The following is a 17,907-nucleotide window of genomic DNA, read 5'->3' on the forward strand; positions in this document are numbered from 1 at the left end:
TCAGAGCAGCTCTACTGGCCAGAGGCTTTCATACAATAGAGTTAAGAATATAACAGGATGAATGTCAGGAACAGGTCAGGCTTGTCTTTTTCCATCAGTCGGGTAGAAGGAGAGAGCACTTTATGTCTTTATCAGCCCCATGCATGCAGCAAAAGCAAACAAACATCTTTGTATGTAATAAATAAGTGGAAAGCCGGAGACTCAACACGCTGGTTCAGAGCACGAAGGTCACCGTGCATGTTAATGTCCGCCGGTGCTGTTGCAGGCAGGCTATGGGTGGCAAGGGCAGGAAGTCACAGCAGCGTCACATTACGCAGCGCTGCGCACGATGGCCTGAAACTGATCTAAACACTCCTTTTTTTGTCGCTGAACTCCAATTGTCCTCTCTGTTTTTTCTTCTTTTTTTGTTTTTTCGCTTTACTTTCACTGACTCTAAATCCGACTCTATCACCCTCCTCTGACTTTCATGTCTCTCTCTGATAGAGGTAAAATAACAGCATTTTTTATTTCTGGATTCTATAGATGTCTCTTTTTCTCGCTGTCTTGATCTTTTCTCTCCTAGCATTAATGACCAAGACAAGCCAATTTACGCTTGTAGATGTTTAGCAGGTAATGCTTGTCAAGTTCACCATCTTGGTTTAGAGTTGTGGCATACGAAACAGCGGAGGCTGATGTACGTCATTCATTTTGCTGGTATTTCCTGATAATAAATAAACAATTGAAACATATAGTGTCGTTAGTGTTAGGAAAGAAATGTGTCTGATCTCATTGTTCTTCACACCATCGGACTTTCCTCCTTAGCTGCTCCCTTCCCTTTCCTCCTCTCTCTCTCCATCACTCTGCCCCTTTCCATCTCCTCTCTGTTTTCATACCCATGACACAAACCGCCATAAGGCTGTCGATCTCCTTGCTGCATGCTTTCCATGCTTAATTCCCTCATTGGGCTTCTTTCCGCAGCAGAGACTGTGAGGTCTAATCTCAGTGACACACCACGACAAATGTGCCACATTAGGTCCTCGATGACGAGCTGTCTAACGTTGGCCTGGTTCACCATGTCATGGTAGAAACGTTTCCTCTTAGCAAACCAGTAGAGTGGTAATCGATTGGACTCTCCTCATTAAAGACATGTTCAATGTGTTTGGAGGTGAGTAGAGAGATCCAGAGCTGGTAAGTATTTGTGTTTCCCAGTGAGGTTGTTTCAGTTAACAAAGGAGTCGTCCCTTCTCACACATGTCTTCAGAGGGCGTAGCTGTATTCATTTGCAGCTGTCAGGCCAGGCTGAAGGTCGGCGTGATTCCTGCAGAAAGCTGGATTTGAACAGGCAAGCTTAAGATTTCAGCCAGAGGTTTCCCTCACCACAGAGTCTTTGACTCTCGAGCTAATTAAAAAGCATTGAGGCAAGATAAAGGTAGTGGGCTTCTCAGCTGCGTCTTCCGTCTTTCCTACCAAAGAACCAAGGAAAGCCGAGGATTAAGGCTCAGCACTTCCCACCTTCTTGGGGCACCGTGTTTCGCTTTCATGCCAAGGCATGTGTGCCATTCTAATACTGTGCCGTCACTCTGGGTTATACAGTACTCTCATTGCTGTTCTGTTTCATGTGTATGTGATCTTCAGGAGCTCATAGACATTCACAGATGGATCAATACGTGAGGCGGATGTTAAACAGATACGCACATTTGTCGTGACGTTTACGTTTCGTAAGGGTCAACACTGCATTTTCAAACCATGATTTATTGGATTTAGACTGTGATGTACAATATCTGTTTGGATTCATGACACAATGTCAAACAGAAGGCACTGGGATAATCAAAAATGTTACAATGTTAATGGTTAAACATAAAAAGAGCTAGACAACAGTTAATTTACCTTGATCAGCAGCCTGCAGTGCCTTCACTCTTGAATCTCCGTCTTCAAGCTTATTTTCGAGTTCTGTCGGTCTGGCCTTCGACTCTATTTGTTCAAAATGAGGGAATAAATACTGAATGACTTCAACCATGCAGTCTGAGATGAGCTGAGACGAGGAGGAGATCTACTTTGCTGGTCATTAATAATTGACTTTGTTGTGGTACCTTTACTTTCCTTCTGCAGTTGTTCCACTGGTTTGCTTTGGCCCTCCAGATCACTGGCATTCAGCCTGGCCTCCAGCTCTGTTCAGGGAGGAGGAGAGAATGATGGTTAGAGTAAACAAATCAAATGATTGGTTGAAAGCATTTAGAATTTTTAACGACTGTACATATGCAGGTTGCAGCATTGTGGAAGAAAGAGCAGGGAGTCAATTTGATTGGCTGTATTTCAAAAAGTGAAATAACAACTTGTTAACAACATCGAGAGCTCCTATTGGGATTATAAGCATTTCAAAAAAAGGACCTCGGCTTATATTTCATGTTGAGGATAAAGTTACCTGACCTGTGTACTGCCGCACGACTTGCTGCACCTGCTTCTTCTCCTCCTCTTGCTGCAGCTCACCGACTCTCAGCCTGGCCTCGTGGTCTTTTTTACGTAATGGAAATCATGCAATAGAAAGGCAGAAATTCAACAACACAGAAACTCTTTATCTTGTTGATATATGGATGAAAGATTACACAGGTATTGATTATATACATACAGTATATAATGTGGTACAAACAAGTAATGCACCTGTGAAGCCTTTCTTCAGTTTATCCAACTGTGTCCATATAGCTTCTCCATCGTGCTGTCAGCGACATCTATACTGTACACAAAAGTACACACATTTTGTGAAGATGAAATAGTAAGTAACAATACCACATTTGCTGTTTGTTCTGATGCTGCATACAGCGACGCTACCTCACATACCCAGTTGTTTCTGAAGTTGCACCAGTTGCTCTTTGGTGTGTCGCAGCTCATTTCTCTGTTCTTCCAGCACAGCCATCATCTCGCTGAGCAGAGTGAAGCTGTCTGCTTCAGCGGACTCATCCCGAGTATATGTGATGGCAGTGAACCCCTGTCCCAGCACATTTGCCTCAGACAGGCAGCAGCCAAGCAGTACAAGTAAAAGCAACCCTCATCTTTGAGGAATGTAGAGCTGTGACACCTGGTGGGGGGGGGGGGGGGGGGGGGGGGGGTTGTGGGCTCCCATGGGCAAGACAGAGGTCAAGTGTTAAGCAGCAAAGGTTATAAAGCGACACAGGACAGATCTGCTCTCACACACCTCTGTGCATTTGTGTGTATGCTTCATGTGTATGTGTGCATGTGAGTTTTGGTTTATTCGTGTACAGTACGTTGGCCATATGTGGGTATATGTGTGCTACTAAGCTGGAGGAGTGTCCCAGGGCAGCATGTGTTCAGCAGAGGTCGGACGTTACTCAGCACTGTACTGTATATATGTACTGTATGTGAGCCTCAATTGCACATTTGCACATGGCTGCACCAATTGCTGTTACATAGAGGCTTCAGAGAAATGCTTGGATGTGGAAGTGGACAGTATGTGTGTCTCCTGCATGGTGTAAATAGGGTGGAAGCGGGTGGAATCATTAACCCCGGCCAATGTCGGAGAACCCCACGGGAAATCCTTTTGTTCCCAGACAAAATGTCACAGTTGAGAGAAGCTTAATTCCTAGGATATCCAGTGGAGATTTATGTGCTCTTTTCTTCACTTCCTGTGTGTTTAACGCTTGTGTGTTTCTCTCTGTGTCGTGGCATTTGGATGTTATACTACTCGTTTATTAGTAATGACATTAAAGAGGTTAGGGATCTTTGATATTATAACTTTTTGCAGTGGTAGCTTTACTTTATGAGCAGGATTTGGATATGACAAATTCATCCCCTGAATCTATATCACCCAGATCAATAATCATTCTTACGAGAGTCCTTGACCATTCGAAAAGGAAACAAAACCATTTCCGTCAAAAAGTCAAAATCACCAGCTCAGACGAGAGAGAATGCTGTCAGTATTCAGAATATTTGGACAAAAGAACCAGAACAAAACAAAATGTGTGTCAAGATAGCTCTTCCAAATATGCAAAAACACTTGTCTGTAAGAGTTGCATTTACATTGCCTTCGCTGTTGTTTACTCCCGTCTTGAGCCTGTTTTTGTGTGAAAAAAAAGTGAGAACTCTGTTTTTTTAGCTTCAGCAGCAGCAACATCATCCTATGAGAACTGTTTTTGTAGCTCAGAGTTGTTGGTGTTGATATTCAGTGACTCTTTTTGTTATCTGCTACCTGCCTACGCACCAAATGCTCGCTTCTTGTCAGACATTTCTAGCTTCTTATCTTCTTTGCTCAACCGTGGCAAAAGTGTTGTTGCAGGGGATTAAAAATGTAAGTGATTCAGGGGTCATCCATCCTTTGTGCCTAGATACACCCTGACTTAATGTGTATTCTTTGCCTGGGTCGAACTGTAGGAAGAGCTATGATCGGTGAGTTTTTAATTCCCGTATTATTTAGCTTTTTGGTATTGCCAAGTCGTATCCTGAAAATCAAAAAGATTTGTTCGCAATAAAAAAAAAACAACAACAAAAAACATGCTGAGAAGAGGCTATTGAGTTTATTGCTGGAGCTTTTTAAATTGGCCCGTCCTGGATTTATTAAAGAGTCGAATGTTGAGCATTACATCTTTGCCATCTAATGATATGCACGTTCAGTTCTGGCGGAGGTAACAGAATATAGCATAAGTAGTGAAACTTGTCATGGATGAATAATGTACCGACATATTTATAGGATATGTGACAAGCTGCATATTTAATCTACAGATCCAGAGGGATTGGCGTGTGTTGTGATTTAGACCAGTGGGTTGGAAAATGTCTGCATTTTTGAGTCAGCTAGCCGGCTACTATAGTGTGCCAATATGAACGTGGTAACCTACTTTGCTTCTTTTTTCCATAAAATAGGATTAAAAATGGATCACAGTCAGCATAAGTGAACCTGGATGTCACATTGAGATGAAAATACCTTTGTTTGTGTCCTGAGCTGAAAGAAGAACATATTGGGTTCCAGTTCTGTACATTTTAAATATGCATTGTATCATTTAACTGACAGGCAGCACATTCCTTCTAGTCTCTCACTTGTAAACAGATTAGTAGATACTGTACTGCAACGCTGTCTGATGAATTTAAAACGTTAGTTGTTTAAGTTAGGCTGAACTTCTGATCCCTTTCTCTGCCTTCCTCCACAGATCATTGCATATCAGCCCTATGGACGCTCTGTAGACTGGTGGGCATATGGAGTTCTGCTCTACGAAATGCTGGCAGGACAGGTGAGCGGTGCACACGCATACACGTTGTACTACTTATGCAATTGCCTGCTGCAGATTATGCCGACAGCTTTACAGAGACACAAGTTTGCTCACAGACTGCTCACACCCACATTATTCCCACATTCAAGTTCCCTAGCAGCAAGGCTCTACGCAGGCCTCAATGTACTCAGGTGGTGCTTCCTAAAGACTCTCCCACCAACACTAATAATAAACATTGACATGTACACACACAACCCCCCCCAATCTCCCCTTCCAAACATAGGACACATATCCTATTTGGTGTTACCTTTCGCCGTCTTTTAGGTTAGGTCTGGCTGAACAGACGTAAGATTCGCTCACACTGGCTGGGCTGTGTGACTTTGATTGTGATTGTAATTCTACGTGGGCTGGAAGCTTCCCAGACCTCTGTCGCCCGCCCTCACCTATGCTTGACACAAGGGCTCGAGGCTACGTTAGTCACTGTTGAGCCTCCAGCATGCGGCTCTGCATGCATTTAAGTGTCCGTATTTGTGCACGAATTGAGGCGATTCAGTTTTCTCTTTTCTTTATATTACCTCTAACCCATTTGGGAAGCTTACTTTTCCACTGTTTCTTTGGGGTTTTTGTTTAACTAGCATAGCATTAGCCTAACGCTGATTAATCTCTATTTGGAGGTTACATTGAAGCAATGTGTACTCTTCCAGATTAGCCTAGCATTAGCTATTTATGATAACTTTGCAGTCTGTGCTAAACACAGAGGTTTCAACGTCAACCTAAAACCACATTGTGTTGGAAGTTTTTACCTATTCGGATGTTCCTTTCCTCCGTCCCTTCCTGCCTTGTGTGAAATCGGGTAAAGAGGGCATGACGCAGACACGAAGGGGCCAGTGAAGTGGAAATGACGAATAATTCATTTTGTGGACTGTCAAAACACCCACATTATGGTTACTGATGATAACCACCCCGTGAGCAGGGGGAAAAGCTGGGTCATCCACTTCATTTGCCCTGCAAGCTCTTCCTGTGAAACTTCAAATCTCTACACCCTTTCTTGTTTTCTCTTTCTCGTGTCTATGTGGTTTAGTGTTCTCTCTCTGTCTTTCTTCTTCTCCTGTATTCTTCATCTTTGGCACCCATTTAGTCAGATGTGTGTCCTGTCTTTCTGCCCTCTTCATCTTTATTCATTAGAGAAAACAGTTTTTCACTTCATTTGGTCAATTTACCTGTCATGTAGAGAGGGCGCAAATGACAAAAAAAAACACGAATGCACCACTGCTCGATCCCCGTGGTTCTACACATTAGATTAGAACAGCAACAATTCATCCATCCACTGTGGGATGATGGATGAAAGCACCATCAACGCTCTTCGTGTTATCTCCTTTCACCCCCAGCCTCCATTTGACGGCGAGGATGAAGATGAGTTGTTCCAGTCCATTATGGAGCACAATGTGTCCTACCCCAAGTCCCTGTCCAAAGAAGCTGTCTCCATCTGCAAAGGGGTGAGTGCATGTTCAGTGAATAATCAGTGAATACATATTTTTCCTTTATTAACCAGTTTTTTCAAGCAAAATCCATAAACAAGATGATAGGTGAGATTCATGAACAGTTAACCTTGTACCTGCTGTCAGTGGGGACGTTTATTTCAACTTTGTTTTACATATTGCACAAAATGGATTTAAACTGATATCTCCCCATTCAGTCTCTTGTCCTGTTTAGCTGGGACTCTTTCCCCCAGAAGCTTTTCCCACCTGGGTTAAAAATCCTTTAAATCAGCATTTTACGCTCTGTGTCTTTCACGATCTTCACTGAAGCCAAAAATAATTCTTTGTGTAAGAGGGCTACACGCCCTTCCTGCTAGTTCAAAACTGACAGACTGCATAACACACTGCTGGCAGGCTTTTCTTAGCCTCCTGAAGGCAGACTTTCTAACATATGGGAAGTCTAGCTCTATTTCCTGTAAGAATGACGTGTCGGCTTTTTAAAATATTGCCTGGAAACTCATCTACAAGTTCCCTCTCCATTTCCCGCTCAGTTCTCGTGTCTGTGACATTTACATTATTAAAGCAGTGAACCTATCAGGTCATCCAACATACTTCTACAAAGGAGCTCAATGAGCTTGGTGTTTTAAACGTTTATTGCAAATATTTTGTAGACATTTTAATAATGTGTGTTGTTCTACAATAAATGGTATTAAACATATAAAACCTTCAGTATACAGTAGTTATAATAACTTATAATTCTAATCCAAAAACTGGATTTTAATCAGTCACACTGGCTCTATGGAAAACATGGGCAGTCAAAAGGAAACCCCTCCCGAGCAAGTTTAACAATCATATCAATTATTTATCTATTGATGACTGTTGAGCCCTTTTTGGCTCATCACTTTTACTCACCAACAGACTGAGCTGTCTTAAGTCAGATCAGTTTCTGGACTAAAGATCCCACTGTTTTATTCAAATATAGGGTTCTACCAGAATTGATTTAATTGCGCAATACTACTCAGACTACAGATAGAAACCAGAACACTTCCGGTACCAAAGTCTATTTATAGAGATTACAGTATATATAATTATCTGATCTTAATGGCCAAATTCAAAACACAGTTAATGGTTTTGCATTTATTGCCAGCACTGGCCTTGTTGGTGACATTTTTCCTCGCATCAAAGTGATCTCCTGTGATGTGTTAAGAGGTGTTTCTGCCAGCATGGATACATGGCTGCTGGATGTCCAGAGACCAAGGGGACTAGTACAGTGGTTCAGTGCAAGTCAAGCAGGCAAATAGTAATTGTATGGCAACAGCGTAATGTTTCTGAAGCAAATGAAAGAGGAAGGACCATACAAAACTTCCTGTGTTTCGATTTTTTTTAGGACTCATTGAAACCTCATTTCAAAGCCTCACAGAATAAAAAGGAAAAACTGCACTTTAACCTCTGCTTGTGTGACCTTCATTGCCACTTTGTATGTAGTCCTGAGAAGGCAGGAAGAAACATGAGTATGTCAACACATGGTTATTCTATTGGGGGTATATATAAAATATGAATGGATTTAACAGCTGTCACAATGTCACGACATGACGTTTGCCTGAGAACTATTTGATTAATAGAATAATGAGAATTACTTTTGACACATTCTTCATGTGGTTCATGTTAGTAGCAGCAGAGACTCTGGTTCACTTCCTGGTAGCAGTGCTTGAAGTCCTTGAAGAGACATTAAGACTGTTGGTAACAGAAGCAGTGAAATTAGGATAACAAAGCATGTGTAAATAAACCTCGCTTTCCTTTAAATGGCAGAAAGACTCTCAAGGGTTACACAAAGGCACACATTAGTGTACGTGTGTGGATGCCAGTAATTTAATAGTCAAAGTGGCAGTTTTTATTTCTGTCCAGAGGCAGTGCAAATTCAATGAGCAGTGCAATAACACGCTTTGTCTCCTTGTCCCTTCCTCAACTCCACTTGTCTCTCTTTGTCACCCTCGTTCCTTCTCCCATCCTTTTCTTGCTCCTTCATTTTCTTAGCTGTGTGTGTGTGTGTGTGTGTGTGTGTGTGTGTGTGTGTGTGTGTGTGTGTGTGTGTGTGTGTGTGTGTGTGTGTGTGTGTGTGTGTGTGTGTGTGTGTGTGTGTGTGTGTGTGTGTGTGTGTGTGCGTGCACACACTGGTCTTGGCCCAAGTCCCTGTCTCAACCCTTGTTTGGCATGACTGCAGCACTTCCTCTTAATGGATACATAGGGGTTGCCAGCAACCTGACACACAAAAGAGGGAGAAAAGGAGAGATGGGAGGGAAGAAGAAAAAAAAGCCCCAAGAGAAATAAGAAAGACTGGTTAGTGGGAGATAAATAGAGGAAGAAAGAATAACTGAGTTTAGACAGAAGACTGATGCCAATACAGCCATGGATAATTCTAGACGAGCATGACAAGACTAATGAAAAGGACACAATCTGTTGTATGTTGTACATAAGTATGCTGGTGGAGTTTTATTGTGCAAATGTCCATACATATATCTCTCTTTTTAGCCAGCCTGTATATACTGTACAGTTCACTGCATTTGAAATAGGTCACAGATGTAGATACACATTCATCTAAGTGATGGGACGCTACGTAAAGGTCGCCCATTCGAATGCTGTTGCAGTTCAGTATAATGACTGGAGGAGAATTAGAGTGAGACGGACACACACAACAATCGTGTTTTGAGTGTAAATTGTGACGTAGAGGTAAAATATCAGTGATTTCACCCTTGATTTGAAACATTTCACCCTTGACTCATTTAATTGAATGAATCTCTGGAGCTCTGTGGCAAAAGCATCTGACAAGTAAGAAAGGTTCCTGTTGTATTGTCAACAAAGAAATGTTTTTGCACAACTGTGGTTTGTCTTTGATCAGATGTTTTGCCCCGGTAGATTAGCTAATTGGGTTCTAAAGGACAATGGCGTGTGCGTTTAGAAAGCCTTGATGTACTGAATCACTCAGTTTTACCTGACCCGACTCCCCGCTGACTGAGAGACCCCATCTGCTTTCTCTTTGACTTCACCACTCTCATTCTCTTGATGTTCTCAGCAGAAACAGCAGGGTAACTTCGAAGTTCTGTACACACTTTGTGAACACATGAAACTAAGCCTTTCGCTGACAGTTTATGTGATGAGTGCCAACAGTTTGCACTTCTGCAGACAGAATGATCAAATGCTCTGCATGAAATGTCAACACCACATTTAACTTTTCTTCAGGAGACCATTATCTATCACACTAGTGCAAAGTGTTTCAAGTTTAAAAACAAGCCTTTGATTGACATGGCGGCGGGCCAGCAGTCAGTCAGTTTCAAGGACATGTCAGTGTGTGAGGTGCGTCAGCCTCGTGTTTGCAGCAGGATGCTTTCTCACAGCCGTTGACAGTCGTGTGAACGGACAGGAAGCTGCAAATGACTTTTTCTTCCTCGTCAACAGCTGCTGGATGCACTCTGCTAGTTCAGATGTGGCCCAGCCCGCGGCCTGTATGTCCAAAGGGCTTGCTGCAGGAAAGCTGGCCTGCAAAAATCCTGCAAGTAGATATTCAACACTGAAACACTTTGTTAGCCATTTAGCCATTTTAGCATGTCATTTAATGTCTTCGCATCTCTTAAATTATATTTCCTTCAAAACGTTAAACAACAGAAAACCGAGCAGTGCAGTGTTTTTTTTTTCATTAATTTGTCTGCAACTGCACACTTTTCTATCCTCATGCACTTTCTGCATACTAACAGTACTTCTTGCAAGCTGACATCTAAAGTATTGCTGGGCTGTTTACCCAAAGATTATAATTATAGAGTGGAATTTATTTAGATTTGGATAGTGGAATAGATGGGATGAATACAAAAAAGAACACCATATTGTATTCATGTAATACAATGCATTACCTGAATACAAAGATGTCTCCTCTGTTGTATCAATACAGCAGAACTGTGCACTTTAGAGAAAGAGCATAATAGCAGAGCTAGGCGGCAGGAATGATTGAGAGCATGAATTTTATACGAGGTTATTTCCCACATTTTTTCTGTGCATTTGACAAAGTTACTAAAGAGCAAGGAGATTTTGAGCTCCTCAGCTGCCAGGAAAGCTACGCCCAAAGTTGCTTAAAAAACAAAAACAATGCAGCCATGTTAGCGATGCGGCTGTAGCGTGTCGTCTGGTGTGTATTTATTTACCGTACGCACGCATGAGGTTGGTATCAATCTTCTAAACTAGAAGGCAAGACAATTAATCCCTGTATCTCCCAAAATCTCAAACCATTATCTTAAAATGGAAAAAGATGTCATCACAAAGCAAATAGTATGTATATATTATTGCTTGTGTGTCTGTCTGTCTATGCATGCTTGCTTGCATGTATGTGCTCATACAATTTAAAAAACATACGCTTCATACAATACCAGAGCGTGCAAGCCAGCCTTATTTAAGCACTTAAACTAGCTTGGTCAAACAAAACCATTTCCATTTCCGAGTCTAGTGCAACAAGTCATTCTGTCCTTGGAGTGTCAATACTGGAACCCACCATTCTCTCTCTGTCCATCTCCAAAGGCTTCCTTCCCTTACTTTGCAATTCAATCAGGACAAATCGCTGCACAGAGGCAGGAGTGTTAATGCGAGAATATTTATGTAAATAGTAGAACTGGTGAATTCTCATACATACACTCAGGAAAAACAAGCAGCCAGTCAGCGATTATGTTCCATTATGAGTAGGAATTGCTTTAATGCATTTAAAATAGACCTGCTTGTGTCCTCCTCCAGACCAACTTGTGTTCTGTTTATGCAAGAAAATATAAGCTCTCCAACTGTAAGCTTGACAAACAAACATTTCAATCACTTGTACTTCTGGACACTGTTTGGATAATTAAGTTTAAGTTATACCAGTAAGCTCCTACATAATTTACTAAGTACAGATTGTGTTGTCTGTAATGTTTCCTTTTTTTTTAAACTTGTTTTGTTTTTAAAGTGCAAACTGTATTCTCATGTTGTCTGCGGTGCAAATGGAAGTGGCAGCAGTGGGATCGGGACACAAAATAGGATGACATCACTCTTTTTCAGACCTATCTGTTAAGCTGTCACTTACTGCCTGAGAAAAGAGGTGGTATCAGATACAAAACACATCAGTGAAAGAACACAGAAGTGGGGAAACACAAAGTGAGGCGTTTCCTGATGCACTAACACTGACCATTTTGGAGATATAAATCCAAACGCTGATCTTCAGTGTTTTTCTGTTAATATCTGAAAACTGTATTCTTGACTCTGACTACGACTGAAGGTGAAACTTACATATGAAAATTGAAGAAAGAAAGTTGTGGAAACCAATGAAAAGCTCTGTGAATCATGCATTCCACCGCGTAAGATAAATCACCACCGAATGTCAATTTAAGGTTTCTTGGTTCTAACTTCATGTCCTCTCCATTTTTCTTCCTTACTTTGAGCAGCTGATGACCAAACACCCATCCAAGCGTCTGGGCTGCGGCGCTGAGGGTGAGAGGGACATCAGAGAACACGCCTTCTTCAGACGCATCGACTGGGAACGCCTCCAGAACAGGGAGATACAGCCGCCCTTCAAGCCCAAAGTGGTAAGTACTGTGCGGAAGCACTTTTACAGTAGGCAATGAACTTGCTTCGGGTTTCATTTACACTTCATAGTCTTAATTAAGTGTGATACAGCTTGGTATGGTTACTGTAACCACGGTCAAGATGATTGGTAGCCTCTCTCAAGTGATTCAAACCTTCATTAAAATAATAATAAATCACCATTTCACTTGTCTGTTCCCGTCACAAAGGGAATGTTGATACTTTGAGCTCTATTTTCATATATATGCATGGTGGAAAGTGCAGCACATTGCCAGTTTGAAGAAATATATAGATGAGGAATTAATCGCATAAAAAAAACAGCCCTAGTGTGTAAAGCCCATTAGCAAATAAATCAGGACGTACATGAAGCATGTGACTGAGAAATCCACTGAACCTTCACTGGAGAGACGAAACATAGCCTGGGCCGAAGAAGAGACTGTAAACTTCCTCAAATTGATACACAGAACAAACAGAAAAAACATATGTCCACCACTATTTATTCATTGTTTTGCGTCGTCATCTTCTTCCTTCTCTTCTTCTGCAACGATTAAATAGAACTGCACTGGAGAATTAGCACCACCAGCTCCTAATATTCACATAACATTAGTGTTTAAAAACACACAAGAATTCACATGTTTGAGCAGATTTTCTGGAAATTCATTTAACATGTATTACGCATTTGGATGTACTGACTACTTTCAATACAGCAACGTCTGCTGCCACTAAAATAAGTGACTGCACCATGCACCAAATGAGCACACAATGTAATAGCTTTTTTTGACACGGGTCTTGTATGTCTACAGAAATTCCATTTTCATTTAATTTCATGTCGAGGAAGCAATGACTAAAAGATGTGAAATTGAGTTAAATGCATCAACACAATACAGATAAATACGACAAGTAATCAAGTAAACAAATACAGTTTTCTGAACAGCATGCATCTAAACAAACAAGTACAGATGTGACATTCACTACAAGACAAATCTGTTATGGCAAGACATTGTATGCCCCTCTTGAATCCCTCGGGGATTATGTGTTCTTGACTGTCAGGAAAGGTTATCAGTCAAAACGTCTCAAGTTACTGTCGTGAAGTACAGTTAGTGTTTTTGACCTCTTAGTGATTGAGAGTATTCTATTCATTTATCTTTTAAGTTTGACGACACTAAGTATTGACCACAGTATGAATGTATATTCACACATGATGACTATAGTTCATAAAATAGTTCAAACATCTTGCACCTAAAGTGCAGTATTAGGTATTCTTTGTGCATTGTGTAACTAAACAGTGTCTAAATAGAATCAAACAGATGGTGCATAAAGCAGCAATCCACACAAAATCATTTGCAAGTTATATAATGTGTTAAACAGCTTTTTGGAGAATCAATCATTTTCTTCAAATTACATTTATACCAAAATATTCCTGTCCTTGTTTGTAATGGATGGACTTGGTTGGACTTTAAGGGCTTATCTGAAGTGCACGCACACACACACACACACACACAACACACACATTATCTAGGCATGCCACATTTTATGGTGGGTCTGATCCCTTTCCTCAAGGTTTTCATTAAGGTTTCATCCAATCTCCTTTAGTGTACTTAAAACTCACTTTATCACTCCAGGAAATACTTCATCTTAATATTCTTAAACTTGCCATAAAATGGTCATGTGTCCAGAATACTTAAGCATAGCATGGACTATTTTGAAAAGTTTGTATGTACACATTTAATTGCAGTGAAAGCAAATTAACACAAAACTGCAGGTCGTCCCCTCCCTCCCTCCCTCCCTCCCTCTCTCCCTCTCTGCCTCTCTGCACTGCCCACTGCTATAATGTTTGATTGAATGAATACAACTGGCTAACCCCCTGTCCAGACACTAATGGGCTGTAAACCGTCGTAAACCACACTTCATTCAAACTCAAAAACTAGTAGCGATGAATGCAAGTAGTCGGCTCGAAGTTCTCGTAAAAGATGCGTCATACAATCTTGGCAAAGACAAAATAAAGCTCACCAAGCTGTCTGCCGATGTAGCTGTGGCTCAGTTGCGGCGATGTATTCTGCAGTGTAAGTATTGGTTGTTACGTTAGCTGTTAGTTGTTAGACAAACACCCCGTCCAAAACATTAAAAGGGAGCGCACTCAGCTGTGTTATTACTTACGGCCCCTACCAGCCGGGGGCCGGTTGAGAGTAGTAAGTGGGGAGTTCATAGGCAGTCAATGGTAGTATAAAATAGGCAATGTAAGGTGTTTTGAGAAAGTGTGATTCACCGCAACCACGAGAGGTCCTTGAGCATGCAGCCGTAACTGGCCACTCAAAATATAAAGTGTATAAAGTTGAATGCGAGATTAGCCGTGGACAGACACGGTGGTGCACACCCCCTCACGGACACATCTCATGATCTTCCTGAAGATAATAGTAGCTAAAGAATTTCATTTTCCACCATTTGTTTGTGTCCAGTTGGAGTTGACAATTTACATACGTAGTGGGAAAATTCAGGAGAGGACAAAGTTAATTAAGAGAGGGTATTTCAGACCATAATGTCATATTCAGTACTAGGCATGGACCTTTTGAACCCACTGAACTAGAACATACCCTCTGGTCTATTCAAAAATGCATCTGCATTCATAATTCTAGGAAGATCTACCTAAAATGTGATAACGGGTGAAAGTTCTTGTGAAAAAGAAGACAAAAGAGCAACGATGGTTTGTCTCATGGTTGTAGTTTGTAACTCTGTAGCTGTGAAAGTACAGCTTGAATCAGTCACCATGCCTAGTTATCTGCATAGAGGTAAGTGGGGACACATCTCTTTTGTAATTTAGGTGATTCCTTTAATAAATTAATTATATATATTTTTTTATTTAGTGAGAGCTTCACTCAGCCTCAACAAAGTATTCACTGAGTTAGACAGAAAAAAGACAACTGCTAGCAGTGTTTAATTGTGGACATTAGGACGTGGTATTGTATACTCTTTCATGGAAACGTTTCTTTGCTGTTGGTGGTTCATCAACGTTTGATTTACTGTAATTACATACACAAACATTTAGCCAGGCTTTATCGTTGCCTTTGATGTCTGACAACCATCTATTCATTCCTTTGCTGTAATGGATCATCCTGTGCAGGGTGATGGGGTCAAGAGGCAGTAAACACCAAGAACTGTTCGCTGTAAAGTAGTCTATCTGGGGCTTCTGTGAGGCTACAGTACAATATAATCACAGCATAAGTATCACACATCTCCCAGCACATATGTCATAGACGAGTTGTTGGCACTCACCATATGAAGGCCACTGTATAATACAGAATATTATTCATATCGTGTCGAGATAGCTGATGTAATCTGACTGGAGTCCTTTGTAACATTCCCTTTAAAATTTGCTGACAGTTCCGAGGATGTATGTAAAGACTATAAGACACAAGGAGGAGGTTCTACCATCAGTGTAGTCCACTGCCTGCTCCGAGTCAAACACTGAAGTGATTCCACACTGACAGCAAAACCAGAGTCAGGACTGCATCAGCATTATGTGCGTTTGTGGAAACATTATATAATCTGCGGTAAATATAAATAAATTCGGGGCTTTGCTAAATAAATAGAAACATTCCATTAAACTTAAACTGAAGTCAGACTGATGTGGAGTATAATACTGCCTTGACGTGACACTCTTTGGTTAAGTCAAAACACAGCTGCAGTTGCAGGCTCCTTGTGGCATGTGTTATATGGGCCATACGTAATTTCAAAGCCTCTCATCTGAATTCATAATTAATGCAACACACATGTATTATGAAAGGATATCTCATATAGCTCACATTTTGCTGCACAGTAAGGAGTAGTTTTGAAATCCCTTGATATTACACATGATCATGTAGAGCACACACACATATATATATATACACACACACACACATGCACAGAATCATGCAAAGTAAATGTAGACCGTGTTTCTTAAAAAACTGAAACAGGTGGCAACAGAGATGAAGTAGGTCACCGAGTGTCTTATGTGTGTGTGTGCGTGTGTGTGTGTGTGTCCTTTACACATTCAGTTTAAATATTGTAGTTCTCTTCTGTTTCAACCCTCAAGGGCTCCAGTTCCTCTAATAAGGTGAATCCTGACCTCTTTGTCCGTGTAGTCTGCCGCTGAGTGGACGTGCTGGGTGTCCTGGAAATGCTGAGTGTGCTTTGTGTGTATATGTGTGGGTAAAAGTATGTGTGTGGGACGGTTAAAGAAGGTAAAGGTTGACAGAGATTGAAAAAAAGCAGAGAAGGAAGATTTCCTTGCATGCACGCCTCGCCACTGTGTCTATTTTATGCATATGTGTGTGTGTGTATGGGGTGGGGTTGGGGGGGGGGGGGGGGGAGTAATCAATATCGGAGGGAGAAAGGAAAGCTTCTGTGCTCGTCTATGTGTCCACGCTGAAGTTGCAGGGAGGTGGATGCATGCAAACGTGCATGTGCTTTTGGGAAGCGCATGCTTGCATGGGTCTGGTTTTTGATGCAGCCAACAGTGAAAGAAGAGAGAGGTGGAGAGAGAGTAAGAAAATCATTGTTGAACGCTCTCTATTACCACCATGACCGGCTCTATAGCGATCCATCATGTCCATCTCACTATGTCGTGTAATACAGTGCTGTTTCTGAGTCCATTACCACCATATGGTCTTCATACACCTCCCTCTCACCCCTCACCAGGTCTAACCCAGCTACTCTAATCCACTCCTCCTCTTTTCCTTTCTCCCATCCCCGCTCAATCTCACTTCATCCGCCTGTGACAGCTGTGGAATTGCAATCAATACACTGACTGCACCCAGCTGAGACATTCAAACCAACTGTGTTTATAGGACCAGGGCTTAAGACAGCGTGTGTGGTATAATGCGTGTCAGTGCAGGCCCAGTTATTGTTGATCTATATTCATAGTTGTCACTGTGCAGCTGTCTATACTGCAGGTAACAAAAACAAGCACATAATGAAATGCGAGCCAATTACTAGAGTACGACGCACTCGATGGCCACGCCCTCTTGTGGATGGCCGATGGTCTTCATGGCTGAAGGCAGCAGAGAAAGATGGAGAATGTAGCTCAAATATCAAGCTGCTGATTGATAGAGATGGGAGCAGTCGATGAAGATAAGGAGCTGGGGCAAGAAAGAGTGGAAAGACTTCTGCACAGAAGTCTTGAAACAGTGTCCAATCAACGGATGCGCGTGCCTGATGGGTACATGACCACACACATACAGAAAATGATGGCTATATGGATGAGTTGTGACTCACTGTAGCTGTAAGAAAATGAAAAGAAGCTGAGCACATCTGCCTTTCCTCCTTTAGCTTACGGGACATAAAAGGGAGCACTTTCAGTTTGTTTCTGTATTTATTTTTTCTATTTAATTATTTATTCTCTCAGTTGAGGTTATGACAGTTTGTCTTTTCTGACAAATGTACTCGAATCTGCAGTTATTTTCTCAACAGACAGAGTGTGGATGTGTGAAAGGCCTAATTTGTAATTGCTTTGAGGTTTGTTTACATTGTCTCCTTCGATATGATTTAACCGTCGGTTTCATCTTTGTGGATGCTGCAGGAGTTTATAATTGTAAAATTGGGTTAAAACAAATCGTACGTAAAAGTGTGTTTACCGTAGACAAAGCACAAGTGTTAATGCACGGTTCCGG

At 41.5% G+C, this 17,907-nt stretch overlaps 1 protein-coding gene across 2 annotated transcripts in view; it reads left to right on the forward strand.

Annotated features, from left to right (window-relative positions):
- prkcaa (protein kinase C, alpha, a) overlaps nucleotides 1–17,907 on the forward strand; it is a 125,404-nt gene that overhangs the window by 98,748 nt on the left and 8,749 nt on the right. For both annotated transcript variants that reach the window (XM_076090335.1, XM_076090336.1), the window contains 3 exons: nucleotides 5,133–5,213; nucleotides 6,581–6,688; nucleotides 12,121–12,261. In XM_076090335.1, coding sequence (XP_075946450.1) covers nucleotides 5,133–5,213; nucleotides 6,581–6,688; nucleotides 12,121–12,261 — 330 coding nt within the window. The remainder of the gene's footprint in view (nucleotides 1–5,132; nucleotides 5,214–6,580; nucleotides 6,689–12,120; nucleotides 12,262–17,907) is intronic.

The sequence above is a fragment of the Anarhichas minor genome, unplaced genomic scaffold (genome assembly GCF_050575085.1).
Source record: "Anarhichas minor isolate MPS153535 unplaced genomic scaffold, ASM5057508v1 ptg000012l, whole genome shotgun sequence".
Classification (NCBI taxonomy): domain Eukaryota; kingdom Metazoa; phylum Chordata; class Actinopteri; order Perciformes; family Anarhichadidae; genus Anarhichas; species Anarhichas minor.